Source organism: Aquila chrysaetos, chromosome Z, assembly GCF_900496995.4.
Source record: "Aquila chrysaetos chrysaetos chromosome Z, bAquChr1.4, whole genome shotgun sequence".
In the NCBI taxonomy this organism is placed as follows: domain Eukaryota; kingdom Metazoa; phylum Chordata; class Aves; order Accipitriformes; family Accipitridae; genus Aquila; species Aquila chrysaetos.
In genome coordinates, this window is record NC_044030.1 from 33,454,913 (window position 1) to 33,468,705 (window position 13,793).

Sequence of the window (13,793 nt, forward strand, 5' to 3'; positions counted from 1 at the left end):
AGAATGCACAAAAAGTAGAATAAGGTCGGACATACGTGACTGATAACAGGAGGGCGATGTGACTGAAGACAGAGTGCAAGACAGCATGCAGGTGGAGGAAACTATTCGCGTGATTAGAAGACTTTATCCAATTAGACTATTGTTTAAGCGCGTGAACGGCACATGTTAACCAATCAACAAATGGCTTATGCGTGAGTAGATACTAGAAACATAAATAACCGAGTGTTGCACAGTTAATAAACAGAGAAATCATTTGATCCACAGTATCTGTGTTGGTCCGTTTTCTCCCCAGGGCGAGTCCCTGGCGATGTGTTGTTTTCCCTAGATTGTCACAGCGGAGAAAGTACGACAAATGTGGAATTTAACCGTAAAAGGTACTCCGGAGAAGAACACAAGGTGTCTAACTGATTAGCTTAGGTATGATTTTTCTCTCACATCTTCAGAAATTTTTTAAAGCAGGTTTTGGGGCACGTGCAGATAATAACCTTTGTAAGAACATGTGGAATGCCAGGAGCGTGTACAGGCCCTTTCACCGAAACCACAAAATTAATCTGCACCGGGCAGGATGTTTAGTTCTTCTGGAAGAGGCTGTGGTTCAGCGGCAGGCCGGCAATACTCCCCTCCCCCGAGCTACAGGACTGCCTGCTGGGGAGCCTGTTGTGCATCCATTGCCCTCCCAGCTAACTGATCACAGAAGTCTGGTCCCTACAGAGGCAAAAAGCAAAACCTCCAAATCCAAATGCTGTGGCTGATCAGTGAGATGCTCCATGCCACATGTCTTTTTTTTTTCTTATTTTCCCTCTCCATCAGAAATATCCAAGGCTTGAACTCCAGGCTGCATTGAGCAAGGGAGAGGGAGCCAGCACAGGCACTCTGCTGTCTGGTGCAGGGCGTGTCCTGAATGGATTCAGGCTCCAAGCTTTTCTGGAACAGTGATGATGTCAAGTTGGAGAGGGGGTTAAAAAGATTTCATCCTGCTTATCCTGATTTATTGTGTACCAGGTGCTGATGGTGGTTTTTACACCAATCACACTAAACTCCCTTCCTCCCTCCTCACAATTCAGTGCCACTAAAGACAGATTCTCCACTGACTTTCAGTGCTTTAAATGAGGAAAATATTATTTTAAAAGCTTCAGAACTTGATTTGACACCTTATTTACACTGACATGAAAGTATCACTAAGCGAAGAGCAATTCAATCTCAGTTCTTTTTTGTTTGTTTTTCATTCTAGTTTGGTTTTTTTTTTTAAATGAATGCCTTAGTGCATATAAAACCAGCAATGCAGTAGATTTTAATGTGTGTTCCAAGGGAGGAAAATCAATTGTTGAAGTCTCAGAACACATTTTACCCTACCCCCTTTCTAATTGGAAGACTACTAAGAAGATTAATCAAAAATCAAAGCCCTACTATACTAAGTACATGTATATAAAACACAGTTCTTATCTCAAAGCAATGTTTCTGTGTACATTCTAGTTCTATAGTTGCAGAGCCTGTTGAAACAATAAAGCAGATTTGATAGGCACAGCCTTTTCTGCATGTGCATAAATAAAACCTCACTGTGTTTCCTTCAGTGCAGTGACTAACTGATTCAAAGGACAGTGGGAAAGACTGTTTTCCTCTGCTCACTGTCCTCTGTTGTTGATACAAAGCAGAACACTCTGAGAGACGCGGACCTCTACCAGTTTGGGAATACCAGGGGGCATTTTAATCAAAATTTCTCAGTTCAGCTCTTCAACTGCAGCTAATATTTTCTTTGTTTAAAAAAAAAAAAAAGTTCAGAAGTTGTTAGTGGGGAGAAGGAAATTGCACAAATCTTATTTTCTTGAGTCATGACAGAAGCACTGCAGTAATTAAATTCAATATAATAAGCCATCACCAGACTGACTTCTGAGGTTTTGGTGTTCATGAAGGTAATGAAGCAATAACCAAGTGCTGAAGGAGCAGCACTGTCATGATCTCTTTGCCCATCCACAGCGACTCCCAGGCCCATGAAAACCCACCTATACAGCCCCGCTATTTTCAGGTAGCTTGCTGGGAGGAAAGCCAGGGAAGTCTATTGTTCTTAGATCGTTTGGGCAGAGCAGGTCCCATACACCTAGGCATCCAGGCCTCTCTGCTGCTTCACTGATCTTCCTCTGACTGACTGGTTGTGCTGGTCGTTTCTGACCTGCTCAAAAAGAAAAAAAAAAAAAAAAAAAATTGATGCAGCAAGAAAAGTCTGTGTCAATGAGCAGCCTGTTGGAGCAGTTTGTCTGGGACTCGACCCTTGCTTTGGTACATGCCCACGCACATACCCTCAAAAGCACAAGCAGGCTCCAGGTCGACGGTGCGAGTACGCTGCCTTGTTTTTTTAAGACACGAAAAGAAGGCCGTTTCAAAATAACAGGTCATGGTGACTTTGAGCTGCGCATGGAGGAGGGGTTAGTTAATGCCTGAGCCACACCAAATTGCACATAAGTAACCACGATGTCTGTAGCAGTCGTCACAGGGTCCAGCCCTTCTCAAAGCCAGCACAAAGCAAAAATACTGTGTTATAAAGGCCATCCATGGCCATCTTCCTACATTGTTATTTTTGCTAGCTTGGTTTCTCAGAGTTTTAGTATCAGTTTTAACTACTTGCAAGCCTTCTTCCATACAGAAATGCAACAACCTGCTGCCTCGTCCTCACATGATATGTAGATGTATCTGGCACTGCAAAGAAATATAAGTACTGCAGTCCAACTATTGCTTGACAAAAATACAAACATGGTATAATCTTATACTTGGAGCTGGAAGAAAAAGAATATGAATACTACGATTCTCCAGAGCTTCAAGGTAATAGGCACTTCTAGGAGGTGACCAGGTAAGGCTAAATCTTGCTGTATGCTTCAGGGGTTAAACTGTAAGGAAGCAGTACATTTGGTGCCAGATGGAAGTTGCTCTGAGGCAAAATCCTTCCTTAAATTTCTAACCTCTGTTTTAAAGACAAATTTGATAAATGTTATAAACGCTCGTGACAAATTTGAGGAGCCAATTTGTATTGAATAAAAAATCGAATTTATTAGCAAGCGATAAGAGAGCAAAACAGCGCTGGGCGGCCGGGGAGGCAACGCTCCGCCATAGGCCCGCACCGTCAGGTCTAATTGTGCAGGTTAAGTACAGGTTCTACATACATATTCACTAGATTCCTGAGAAATGTTATACATATTCATTAGTTTTCCGGGAAACTATTAACATATGTAAATGTCCTTTACGCGGGTGCATTGAAGGTCTCTGGTGGTCTTCAGGAGTCCTCTGGTGGTCTTCCATAGTCTTCCTCACTTGTCCGCTATTTGACCCTCCTCAGGTGATTCTGCGCAGTATGGTCCTTTACATGTTTTGATACCTTAGTGCTTGTTAGTGTTCTTATTATCTAAGTTCTCATTAGTGGTATAGCACCATATGGTTAGTTTAAGCTAAATTATCTACAAGGATGGGAACAAAAGGCAGGAGTTCTTATCTTTTCTGGCCTTATCTATTCAAGCAAGGCCTCTACTTGTGTCTTCTTAACAAGATCGTAAATTCATCGAACACTTAATTAAGTCTTGTGATTGCTCTTGGTTCCTTCTTGCTCATCATTCCTAAGTACCAGTACCAGTCTCTGACAGGTTTAATCCTTGACAAACACCAGTCTTTGGTATGTAAAGTTACAGAGAGACAATCATTAAGCAATAAGCAGTTTGTTCTCTATATCAGTCCCCCCGCTTTTTTTCTTTAAACCTTTGCAACTATAGGATTCCGCTACTTCTGAGAGACCGTGTGAAGTATTTTTCGACTTCTACTTGATGTCTGATTTTATTTCATTTCCAACTTTTGTAATTCCCTACTATTATATGGCTTTTGCAAGAACTATATACATACTCTCTTACTTCCCTTAGGCCTACGGTTATATAAGATCAAGCAAAACGGTTAAAGATTACATATGCAGAGAGGGTCACATTTCACCATGCGGCTCTATCGTTGTTCTATATTGACACGAATCAGGTTAATATATTTCACATCTAGTAAGTTATTGCTGTTGTTCTTTCCCCCCCTCCTTATCTAGTAAGTTATAGCCATTGCCCTCTTCCCTTTACACATCACTTAAGCAAGCTTTGTTATTTACACCAGGCATATGTTAACTCTCAATGTGTCTCTTCCCCCTCCTTGATTTCATGAACAAAGTTAACCCGTTCATTACAATAAACAGATGTGTCTAATTTACCATCCTGTGTGGAGACAGATTAAATCCAACCTCTACTTGTATTGTTCTGTGATTACTCAAGCTGGTCCATTCTTGTTTTAGGGAGCTAAAACAAGCTTCTTCCTCTGACTTCTTCCCATTGTTTCCTTTGAGTCTTCTTCCTGTAACATCTCCTTTTGGCCTAAAATAACCTAAGAGCCTTAACTTGGAAGATATTCTTTATGCCCTCTAGCAACCTGCCAGCAGCATTTTCACTCATACATTAGCTTAATGACCATCTGCTTGTCAGGCAGCCTACCTAACAGGGTTTCTGTCCAGGACACAGGTTCCCAAGGGCTGCCAAGGATCCGCACATGTTCCTGCCATGTTCCCTGATTTCCCAGTGTCGAAAGCAGTAATATGTCATTACAGGTTCCTTTAGGGCCAATTCTAATAATCTGAAATATTTATTCTTACCAGTCCTTCCTCTTTTAAAAATCTCCCACCAAGGAAAAAAAGAACATGAACAACTCTAGAGAAAATCTTCTTAGCAGATATTTTGTTGCTCAATTTATGTTCACAAGAGTGCTGAAGGAACCTATAAAACTGTGGCATTATTTCCCAATGGTGACCTTTCCCTTGCATTTGCAGTTTTGAAATGAGAAAGCATATAGGAAGATGTGTGGTTGGATCTTTCCACATAATCTAGACCTGGAATTAAGAAGTGGGCCCACAACTTCAGAAATCAATTTAACCACCCACCCCAATACACTGCAAAAGGTTTCAGAGCCAAATGTGCCCCTTCCTGAGGCTGGCGTTACTGGCACCCTGGGTGTCTGACCACAGGCACTACTTCTGACCCAGCTGCCAACTTCTTTCCCAGGCCAAGACTTTAAAAATCCTTTTGAATTTCAGTATTTCGCTGCTAAACTGTTTGGGGAAAACAGCATTGATGCCTCTTATCTTTGATCCATGGAGTTACGGTCATGGTAAGTCTGCAAGTCTCCCTAAGAAGTTGTCTTTAGAAATGTAGGCACTAAGTTCACTTTAAGAGGCATAGCTGTCTTCTTGAAAAGCTTTAGTATGTTTTTACCTTCGGGAAGATACGATAGGTAAGTCCTGTTCTAAAAGAATGTCACTGCTTAAGAAGATGAAACCACTCCCCAACTTTCAAACCCCTCGCTGCCCGTCTGGTATGAAACAGGAAGGTTGTGCATGAAGGGGGGATGGCCAGAGGGGTTGCAATGGAGCAGGCGCAGTAATCATTTGGACTTGCAGCTTTCCCGTTCACCGCCACCAGCCATGTCTCCCAGCAGCTGCAGGCTGCTGACTTCTGTAGCAGTAGCTGTGCACTGCGCTCCAGGCAGTGTGAAACTGTTCCAAGAGATTTATGGGGTCTCCTCAATCCAAAGGCTGTTGGGAGTTTTCTATTCAGGACCAGCAAAATCAGCAGGCGTGCAAGGCAGAGCCGGACCTTCTGCTGTGGGTAGCCAGTGGGCATGTCCTGGTCCCAGCAGTGAGTGTTTTTCCTGCAGCTATAAGGCTCCTTGCCTCTTGTCAGCCGGAGGTGTGGCATGCCAGACATGGTTTTTCTTCCTTGTCTTTCAAACAAAGGTTTTGAATGGAAACTACTGCTACAGGCTGCGGGTAGTAATTGGAACAAATAAGATATCAGGTACCTGGAAGGCACGATAAACGTTTCAACTGCAGCCAAGGCCCATCCCGTGCCAGGTAACGTAGCCCCAGGAGGCCTCTGGATGGAGCGGGGAAGACTGGAGCTATGCCTCTTGGCAGGTCACACCACCTCGCTGCTTCTGCATTGCCTCTTGCCCTGCGTTTGTACAGTGCTGCCGATGGAGCAGTTAAAACCTTGGTGAGACAGGGCTCACAGAGGCATAAATGCCTTTAAAGAGATGCCTTCACTAGTAGGTGGCAAAATCTCCCCACCGCGATAAATTTTCCATGCTGGAAGTGGGCTCCCGTCGCTCTGCACCCGGTCTGACAAGTGTTGCTTGTTACTATTGGCACAGCGCTCAAAGCTGCTGTAACATCCATGAAGCTACACTTCAGCGCAGTGGCTGTTTTATGGCTGTATGGCTGTAAAACATCATTGTTATGAAACTACCCTTTCTTTCCAACACTGCGGTGAGACAATTTTTCTTTTCCATTTTTAAAATTGGATTAGTGAGCTCCGAGATGAAGCAAAGCAGCCTTACGGGATCTCTAACCTAATACGGACTCGAAACATAGCGCGGTGATGTAACATGCATCATTGCAATTGTTGTAGCATTGCAACGGTACTTCACGCCCAGCTCAGGGCACCGGCCGCAGGGCATCGCTGGTGGCGGGGCCGCTTCCCTGCAACGCGCAGCGGGAGGCGAGCGCCGGGGCCGCGCCGGGCCCGGGGCCCACAGGTCCCCCGGAGGTCACCGGGGGTTTCGGGGTGCCTGCCTCCCCCCCCCCCCCCGGAGCTTGGCACCGGCCTCGGGGTGGAGAGACCTTGGTCTCTCCTGCCCCCCCCGCGGCGTGCTGGCACGCCTGACGCAGGCGGCGTGTGCGCTCCAGCCCCCGCCTCCCGGCCCACGGACGAAGCCAGCGCCGCAGACACCCGCGAGGCCGGCCCGGCCCGGCCCGGCCCCCGCCGCCCCGCTCCCGCGCCCTTCCTCGGCTGGTGCCGGGACTCGAACCGGCGGCGGCCAGCGCAGCCCACTGCCGGCCAGTTCCCCTTCGGCCGTGGGCTCTGACTGCGCATGCCCAGAGGCCCCTCCCCGAGAGGGGAAGCGAGGCGCACGTGCCGCCGGCGTGCGCGGAGGGGGGACGGCGGAGGAGGGAGCTGAGCGCAGCGCGCATGCGCAGGCGCCGCGGCAGCGTCCCGTCGCGCATGCGCCCGAGGCCGTGGGCGGGGCGGGGGGCGGTCTACCCGCAGGGCGGCGGAGGCTGTTAACGGTTCTGCCCCGCGGACGGGCGCTGCCGCCGGTCCTGGCTTCGCTCCCTCCCTCATCATGGACGAGCAGAAAGTGAGTGCTGGCGGCGGGAGCCTGCTTCCTCGCGGGCCGGGCCGGTCGGGCGGGAAGGCGGGCCTGCCCTCCCTCAGCTGGCCGTGCCTCCGGGCTTCGGCGGGGCGGCTGCGGCGAGCTGCGGCCGCTGGCAGGCGCCGAGGAGGGGGGCGTTTCCCCGGGGTGTCGGCGTTGCCGCGGCGTTGAGCCCGGCTGCCTGAGGAGAGGGGCGGTGGCTGAGGAAGTTGAACGTTACCCGCTGCGGTGTGGGAGGGCGGCGAGGCGGGAAAGGCGCTTGTCCCCCGGGATTGCTGTGAGAGTTGCGGGAAGCCTTTGCCTGCGGAGAGGTACGGGAGCGGAGAGCCCAGCGAGAGGGGCTTCTGCGTGCCCGCTTGCTTCGGGCGCTGGCGTGACCGCTGCAGTTGCCGCATCTTAACCAAGTACGGCTCTGGTGGAGAGCTCTTTCACACTGTGTATTCCTGTCATAAGTAATTACGGTGCGTACATAGGCCCTTCTGTTTCCCATTGATGTAATCCTGTGTTGAAGGGAACTAATTAGTAAAAGCATTTTGTAGTGTTTTTTTTTTTTTTCCCTGTGGCTGCTGCCCTGTAACTCCCTCCTTCCGTTACTTGCCATCTGCCCCCTGAGGGAAATCGCTGAGGAGCAGAGATGTGCCTGGCCAAGGGCTGGGCTTTCTAAAAATGATACTCTCTGCAAAAAGTTCTGACTCAGCCTTTAGGCATTCAGTCTAGCAGTCCAAAAGGGCTTCTGTTACTGTCTCTCTGAAGACTGTGCTTTCCTTAGCTTGGAAACTGGTTTGTGAGTAGGGTCTGGATAACTAGCAGTACTACTGGCTTGAACTTTACAGATCGCAGATGCTTGCTATTTTAGTTAAGTGCTTGTGCACTGCCACTTTGTAGTCATCTATGCTTTGGAAGTTGAGATGTGAAATGCCAAAAAAGTATGGTACTTTAGTATTTCTGGTAGATACTATGTGAATTTGAGTATGTCTGCCTTTGCCAGGTTTATGTGAGGTTAGTCTCTTGGAGAAAGGGCTGCAGCTTTTGTGAGTGCTCTCGATGGATGTTCCTGAGTGGCGTCATTGATCACATTTGAATTTCATTGCTGCTCAGAGGTTCTGAATAGAGTAGTAAAATTGCAGCTGATCTTGTATTTTACAATACTTTGTCTGTTAATTTGCTATTGTCATCTGTATTGTCTTAAGTACTCCTTCAAACTCTGGCAACTTCAATGTATGGACAAGTACAGAAGACTAAATTAATGGAGGCTAAGTAAGTATGGCTTCTTGTTTGAAATTCGATCTGCACGTGAAGGTTAGTATTACACAGGATTTTGTCCTAGGCCCGAGGCTGCTTCAGAAACTCTGTTCCAGTCCTGCATCCAGTCATGTCATAAGACTTCGGTATGATCTTGAGCAAGTTGATAACTTGCTTCTTAAACAGAACTGATGTAATTGTTTAATTTATCAAAGTTTACTCTTTAACTTTTATGAGATGCCCATCTGCTTCAACAGGTGGTATGTGATGTTAGTTACTAGCCCTTCAAAGAAGGGTATATTGTCTACTTTCATGCTGCTGGCAAGACTATAAGCCACCACATATTGAAGGGCTTCCTGTCCTTTTTCATATCCTTTTATGTTCTTTATCCTGTGTGCATCCACACTGTTGCTTTATGACTGCCATGCTTTTTTTTTTTTCTGCAAAGAGTGTATTAGATCAGAGAATAAGAATAGGACAGAAAAGTGAAGAGCAGTAGGAAGCTCGCTGTCGTGGTTTAACCCCAGCCAGCAACTAAGCACCACGCAGCTGCTCACTCACTCCCCACCCCCCCCATGTCCCCCCTGCAGTGGGATGGGGGAGAGAATTGGGAAAAGAAGTAAAACTTGTGGGTTGAGATAAGAACAGTTTAATAGAACAGAAAAGAAGAAACTAATAATGGTAATGATACCACTAATAAAATGACAACAGTAATAATAAAAGGATTGGAATATATAAGTGATGCACAGTGCAATTGCTCACCACCTGCTGATCGATGCCCAGTTAGTCCCCAAGCAGTGATCCCCCCACTCCCCCCATTTCCTATACTAGATGTGATGTCCCATGGTATGGAATACCCCTTTGACCAGTCTGGGTCAGCTGCCCTGGCTGTGTCCTGTGCCAGCTTCTTGTGCCCCTCCAGCCTTCTCGCTGGCTGGGCATGAGAAGCTGAAAAATCCTTGACTTCAGACTAAACACTACTGAGCAACAACTGAAAACATCAGTGTTATCAACATTCTTCGCCTACTGAACTCAAAACATAGCACTGTACCAGCTACTAGAGTTAATTGTCTTCCTATCCCAGCTGAAACCAGGACATTCCCTGATAGCAGCAAAAATGAATTCTGTACAAAAACATGCCATAATGTTTTGGAAATGAATTTGAAACTGACCTCATGTAACATATGCTGGCCAGAGAGAAAACTAAAAGAAAATTATTTGTAATAGGATTCTACGAAATACTACATCCATCAGTGGGCAATAGATTTAAATTTCCTTCAGTGTAGAAATACTAAGAAGTTTGTTGCGTTTGGTGCTGTTATAATTCTTTTATGAAGTAACTTAGAATGTAAGCCTCAAGTGCTGCTTATGTTGGTAATTCTTCTAGCACCCTTTTTGCTACATGTAGCAACTTTTCAGAAATTCCCATTAAAGGAAGAAGTGGCAACAGTGCAGTGTTTTGAATTTGGCATGTCTCTTGGTATGTTTGGAAGAAAATCTATTTATTATGTATTAGTGATTAGAAAATTATATTAGATAATATTGTATGTTAGTGATTCCTAAAAGCTGACTTTCTGTTCTGGTGGCTTGTGCATGGGTGTTTAAGAAAAATTCTGTCTACTGCTGGTGGATATTTTTAGGCCTCTTGCATCTGCATTTGTAGAAGCTGTCTAAACTTGTTCGAGTTTGACCAAACCTGGTGGAATTTCTGTTTGGTGAAATTGGTAGCTTGCTTAAAAAGAGCTGTAGTGATCTCTGGTCAGTTGACTTTAACTTTAGATGTGGTGGAAAACCTTATTTGACAGCTGTCTTCCAGTTGCTGCCATGTATTTGGTTGTGTAAAGGCTTTCGAAGCATTCCTCACATGTAGATCTTTTCCTTTAATGGCATGTAGCTTATAAAAACCAAAAAGATTGTTCAGTACTATGTACAAGAAGACTAATTTTTTTTTTTCCATGTGGTGCAACCAAGTAAGCCCTAAAATCCTAGCTGAAAGAGGATTGAGAGTTTTCTTGTTCATCCAAATTGACAGTTATGTTTATAGGATCTAAGGCTTAACTGTGGGCTGTCTGACATGCGAAAACATTTGCCTCTGGTCAGTAGTGAATGCAGAAGTAGCTGGTTGGACGATGGTGTTTCATCTGCCATTCTGATTTGTACAAAATTGTCATTAAACTTGTTCAGTTTTAACCAGACAATGCAAAGATTCTGTCATGAAGTGATCAAGACTCTTTGTTTCTGAAAGAAGCCAATCTGGTTTTATTTCTCTTCCTCAGAGTCCTAATTTCAGTAATTGCTAGCTGGTCCATTACATCTTTACGGAACACCATCACAATGCCTGTGGTAAAAGCAATAAAATTTCACTTTCCGCTGCTAGTGGTTTAACTTTGTGAGCGTGATGCTATACAAACAGCCAGTGGGCCAGAGTACCAATAAATTCATCATTGCAGATTCATTGAAAACTGCCAAGGAAGGGGTCAGAAGAAACAGGTACAAGCATGGCTTAGGACTAGTGGAGAGATTCCTTATATGGGATGTAGTGTCAAGGTTTGCTGTGGATGTTGTGAAAGGATAAAATATTTTTCTTGCTTTTAGCAAACAAATGTGATCTAAGTAGTAAATAGTTATTAAGAAATTGGGTGGGACTTCTGCAACATCTTTTTGGTGGTCTGGCTGTTTTTAAGGTGTGCTTATTAGTTACCCATGACTCGATTTCCTAAATGTTGTCAAGTAACAATTTTAAGTAGAGCAACTTGAAACTTTGAGCCAAATCTAGCATTTTAGAGTCAGATTTGTTTCTAGAACTTATTATCAACCAGCCTGAATTAAATAACAGAAAATTTTTAGTTACCTCCTCACCTTTTCCTTTATTTTTACTTATGTACGTTGATGTGTTTTTGTCAAATTCTTAGATATCTGACTGACTACTGAACAAATTTAGACTTGGTAGTCTTATTTAATTTAAAAATGCATTTTGATGTGCTTAACAGTTTTGCCCGCTTAGTATATGTTTTGTAAGCCGAATCTACTGCTTTTTAATAGGTGGAGTAGTACACTGCAGAAATCACCTTGATTCTCTTTCTCAGCTTTCAGTAAGCTTTTTGCTTTGAGGTCACTTTTAATTGGAACATATAAATTATTTGCCAAAATATTTTACCTCTTATAGAATAAGTTTACAAATCACTGTTACAGATCTATTCTGTATAAACTGTCAGCTTAGGTATTTAACACTAGCTTCTTCTGACAATAGAAAGTGCTATTTTTTTCTTCTGGGTTAACTTTTACTAGCTTTTTTTTTTTGTTCTCTTATTTGGTTGCACAAGCACTAACTTTCTCATCTGGAGAATTTTCATATGGCAGTGTGGTGCCAGTAGGTAGCCTGGTTTAGATGGCTTGGGAGTGGTATTAACACGGGTAGCAAAACATGTGAAACAGTGGTGTATCATAAAACACATTCTTGATTTCTCTTAAACTAACAACTGGAGATCTTTAGTTTGGTGGAATGCTTCTTAGACATTTGATACTCTTTCTCTTTTCTAACAAAATGTATTTCCTGATCCCATCAGAATAAGAGTTGAATTCACCACAACTGGAATGTGTATGATGAATTTCCATATATGTTGAAATGGTGATGGTTAAAAAAATTACAAGGTTCTTTTACAACTTCTCTCACTTGTTTTTGTAATTCTAGGAGACTCTGCAAAGGATTGTATCTACTCTAGCGAACAAAAATGATGAAATTCACAACTTCATTGACATGCTGAACCATACCATAAAAAATGTTCAGGTATATATATTAAGGCTTATAGATTGTACCTGAGAGGGGAGCAACTGTTTTGTCAATCTCAAACTGGGTAGTGTGTAAGGGATGGGCTATGAGAATCAAGTTTAAAATGTATATGCATGTTGGAACCAGGTAGGAAAGCATTTTTTTTAAGTCTGTCTCTAGTCAAAAGGTATGGTGGTTTTGCTTTTCATATGGAAAGCTATTGTAGGGATTTGATTTGTGTGGAAGAGAGAATCTGGATTTTGATGCAAGATCCCAAACTCTTGTTTGTTGGAAGTAGTCTATCATTTTTTAGACTTATAGTCTGCTTGGCAGACTGAAAAATGAGACCATCCTGATACTTGAAAGAAAATTCTTTGCTCTTTCTCTTTTCAGTAGTTGCAAATTGTTAGGGTTAAGTTAAAAGTCAGACCTCATTTTTAGACCATCTACACTAGAATAAGATTTAGGTTCCTTTAGCCTAGCAATAAGGTATAAGTTGTTTTTTTCATGCTAAAGCTGAGCCAAGTTAACTGCAGAAATGGAGATCATCCAGCAGATCTTTAAGCTGGCTTCTTGAGTGCAGTTTTTAGTATCATATAAAACCATTTTATATGGAACTGGATAAACTACCTCCTTGCAAACATCTAGCAATCTGTATATAATTGTGAGAGGGAAGTCAAGGCCTTTTGGCATGGAACAAAGTTGCCAAGTATGTTGGTCCTGTGCAAGTTTGAGTATCATGGAATTTTCATGGATTTCAGCCTTCAGTGTTGTGATGTAAAGTCTGCTTAGGAGGTGTCCATCATTCCTAATGGGTTTTCCGTTTTGATAAGGTGAGGAGCAGTGACAAGGTATCTAGTGGTCATGGCAAAGCATGTGTTCTGGGTTTGTGTGGCAGGGTGTTTGGTAGTGGGGGAGGGGCTGCAAGGTTTGGGCAAACAATGTGACTTTCAGTCTAAAAGACTAGTCTGCATTGTTTCCAATACAAATTGCAGCAGTTCCAATTCTCTTCTCAGGTAAACTCTTCTAATGTAATCAGCGAGTTGGATGAAGAATTTGATGGTCTGTATTCTATATTGGATGAGATGAAGGGGAGTATGGCCAACACTATTCAGCAAGAAGAGGCTCGTAAAATTCAAGCTCTGCAGGTAACTATAACTACATCTGTAAATCTTTGCAGCTGGGTAGAAGCAGTTTTAAACTGCTATTTTAAATCTCAACTGAAAGTGAGATTTTGGTAGAGTTGCAAGAAATGCAGTAAGTATATGGTAAATGTTTTCTTTGATGTAAGTGCTTCTCTGGTCCCTTCTTCTAGGGTACTTCATGGTCTCTAGCATATTTATGTTCTCAACATTGTTATGTAGAAAGGAGGTGGTATTACCTGTAGACCTTACAGGTGGAGAGTGGCTGCATAGGAGCAGGACTTAGGTATGTTTACTACCTTCAAAGTAATGAACAGCCTCTGGACTGAAATTGGTTTCTTTCTCCAGTTTGGAATATGAGCATCTGAACCTGTAGACATGCCTAAGTGATTTGCTCAGGCTTGAACTTAAGAGTCGAGAGTCATGCC

At 43.8% G+C, this 13,793-nt stretch overlaps 1 protein-coding gene across 5 annotated transcripts in view; it reads left to right on the forward strand.

The window, feature by feature from the left end:
* Positions 1-7,077: 7,077 nt before the first annotated feature.
* Positions 7,078-13,793, forward strand: part of FSD1L (fibronectin type III and SPRY domain containing 1 like) — a 36,863-nt gene continuing 30,147 nt past the window's right edge. For all 5 annotated transcript variants that reach the window (XM_041120858.1, XM_030004535.1, XM_030004536.1 and 2 more), the window contains exons 1-3: positions 7,078-7,197; positions 12,146-12,241; positions 13,240-13,371. In XM_041120858.1, coding sequence (XP_040976792.1) covers positions 7,183-7,197; positions 12,146-12,241; positions 13,240-13,371 — 243 coding nt within the window. In that variant the 5' untranslated portion in view covers positions 7,078-7,182. The remainder of the gene's footprint in view (positions 7,198-12,145; positions 12,242-13,239; positions 13,372-13,793) is intronic.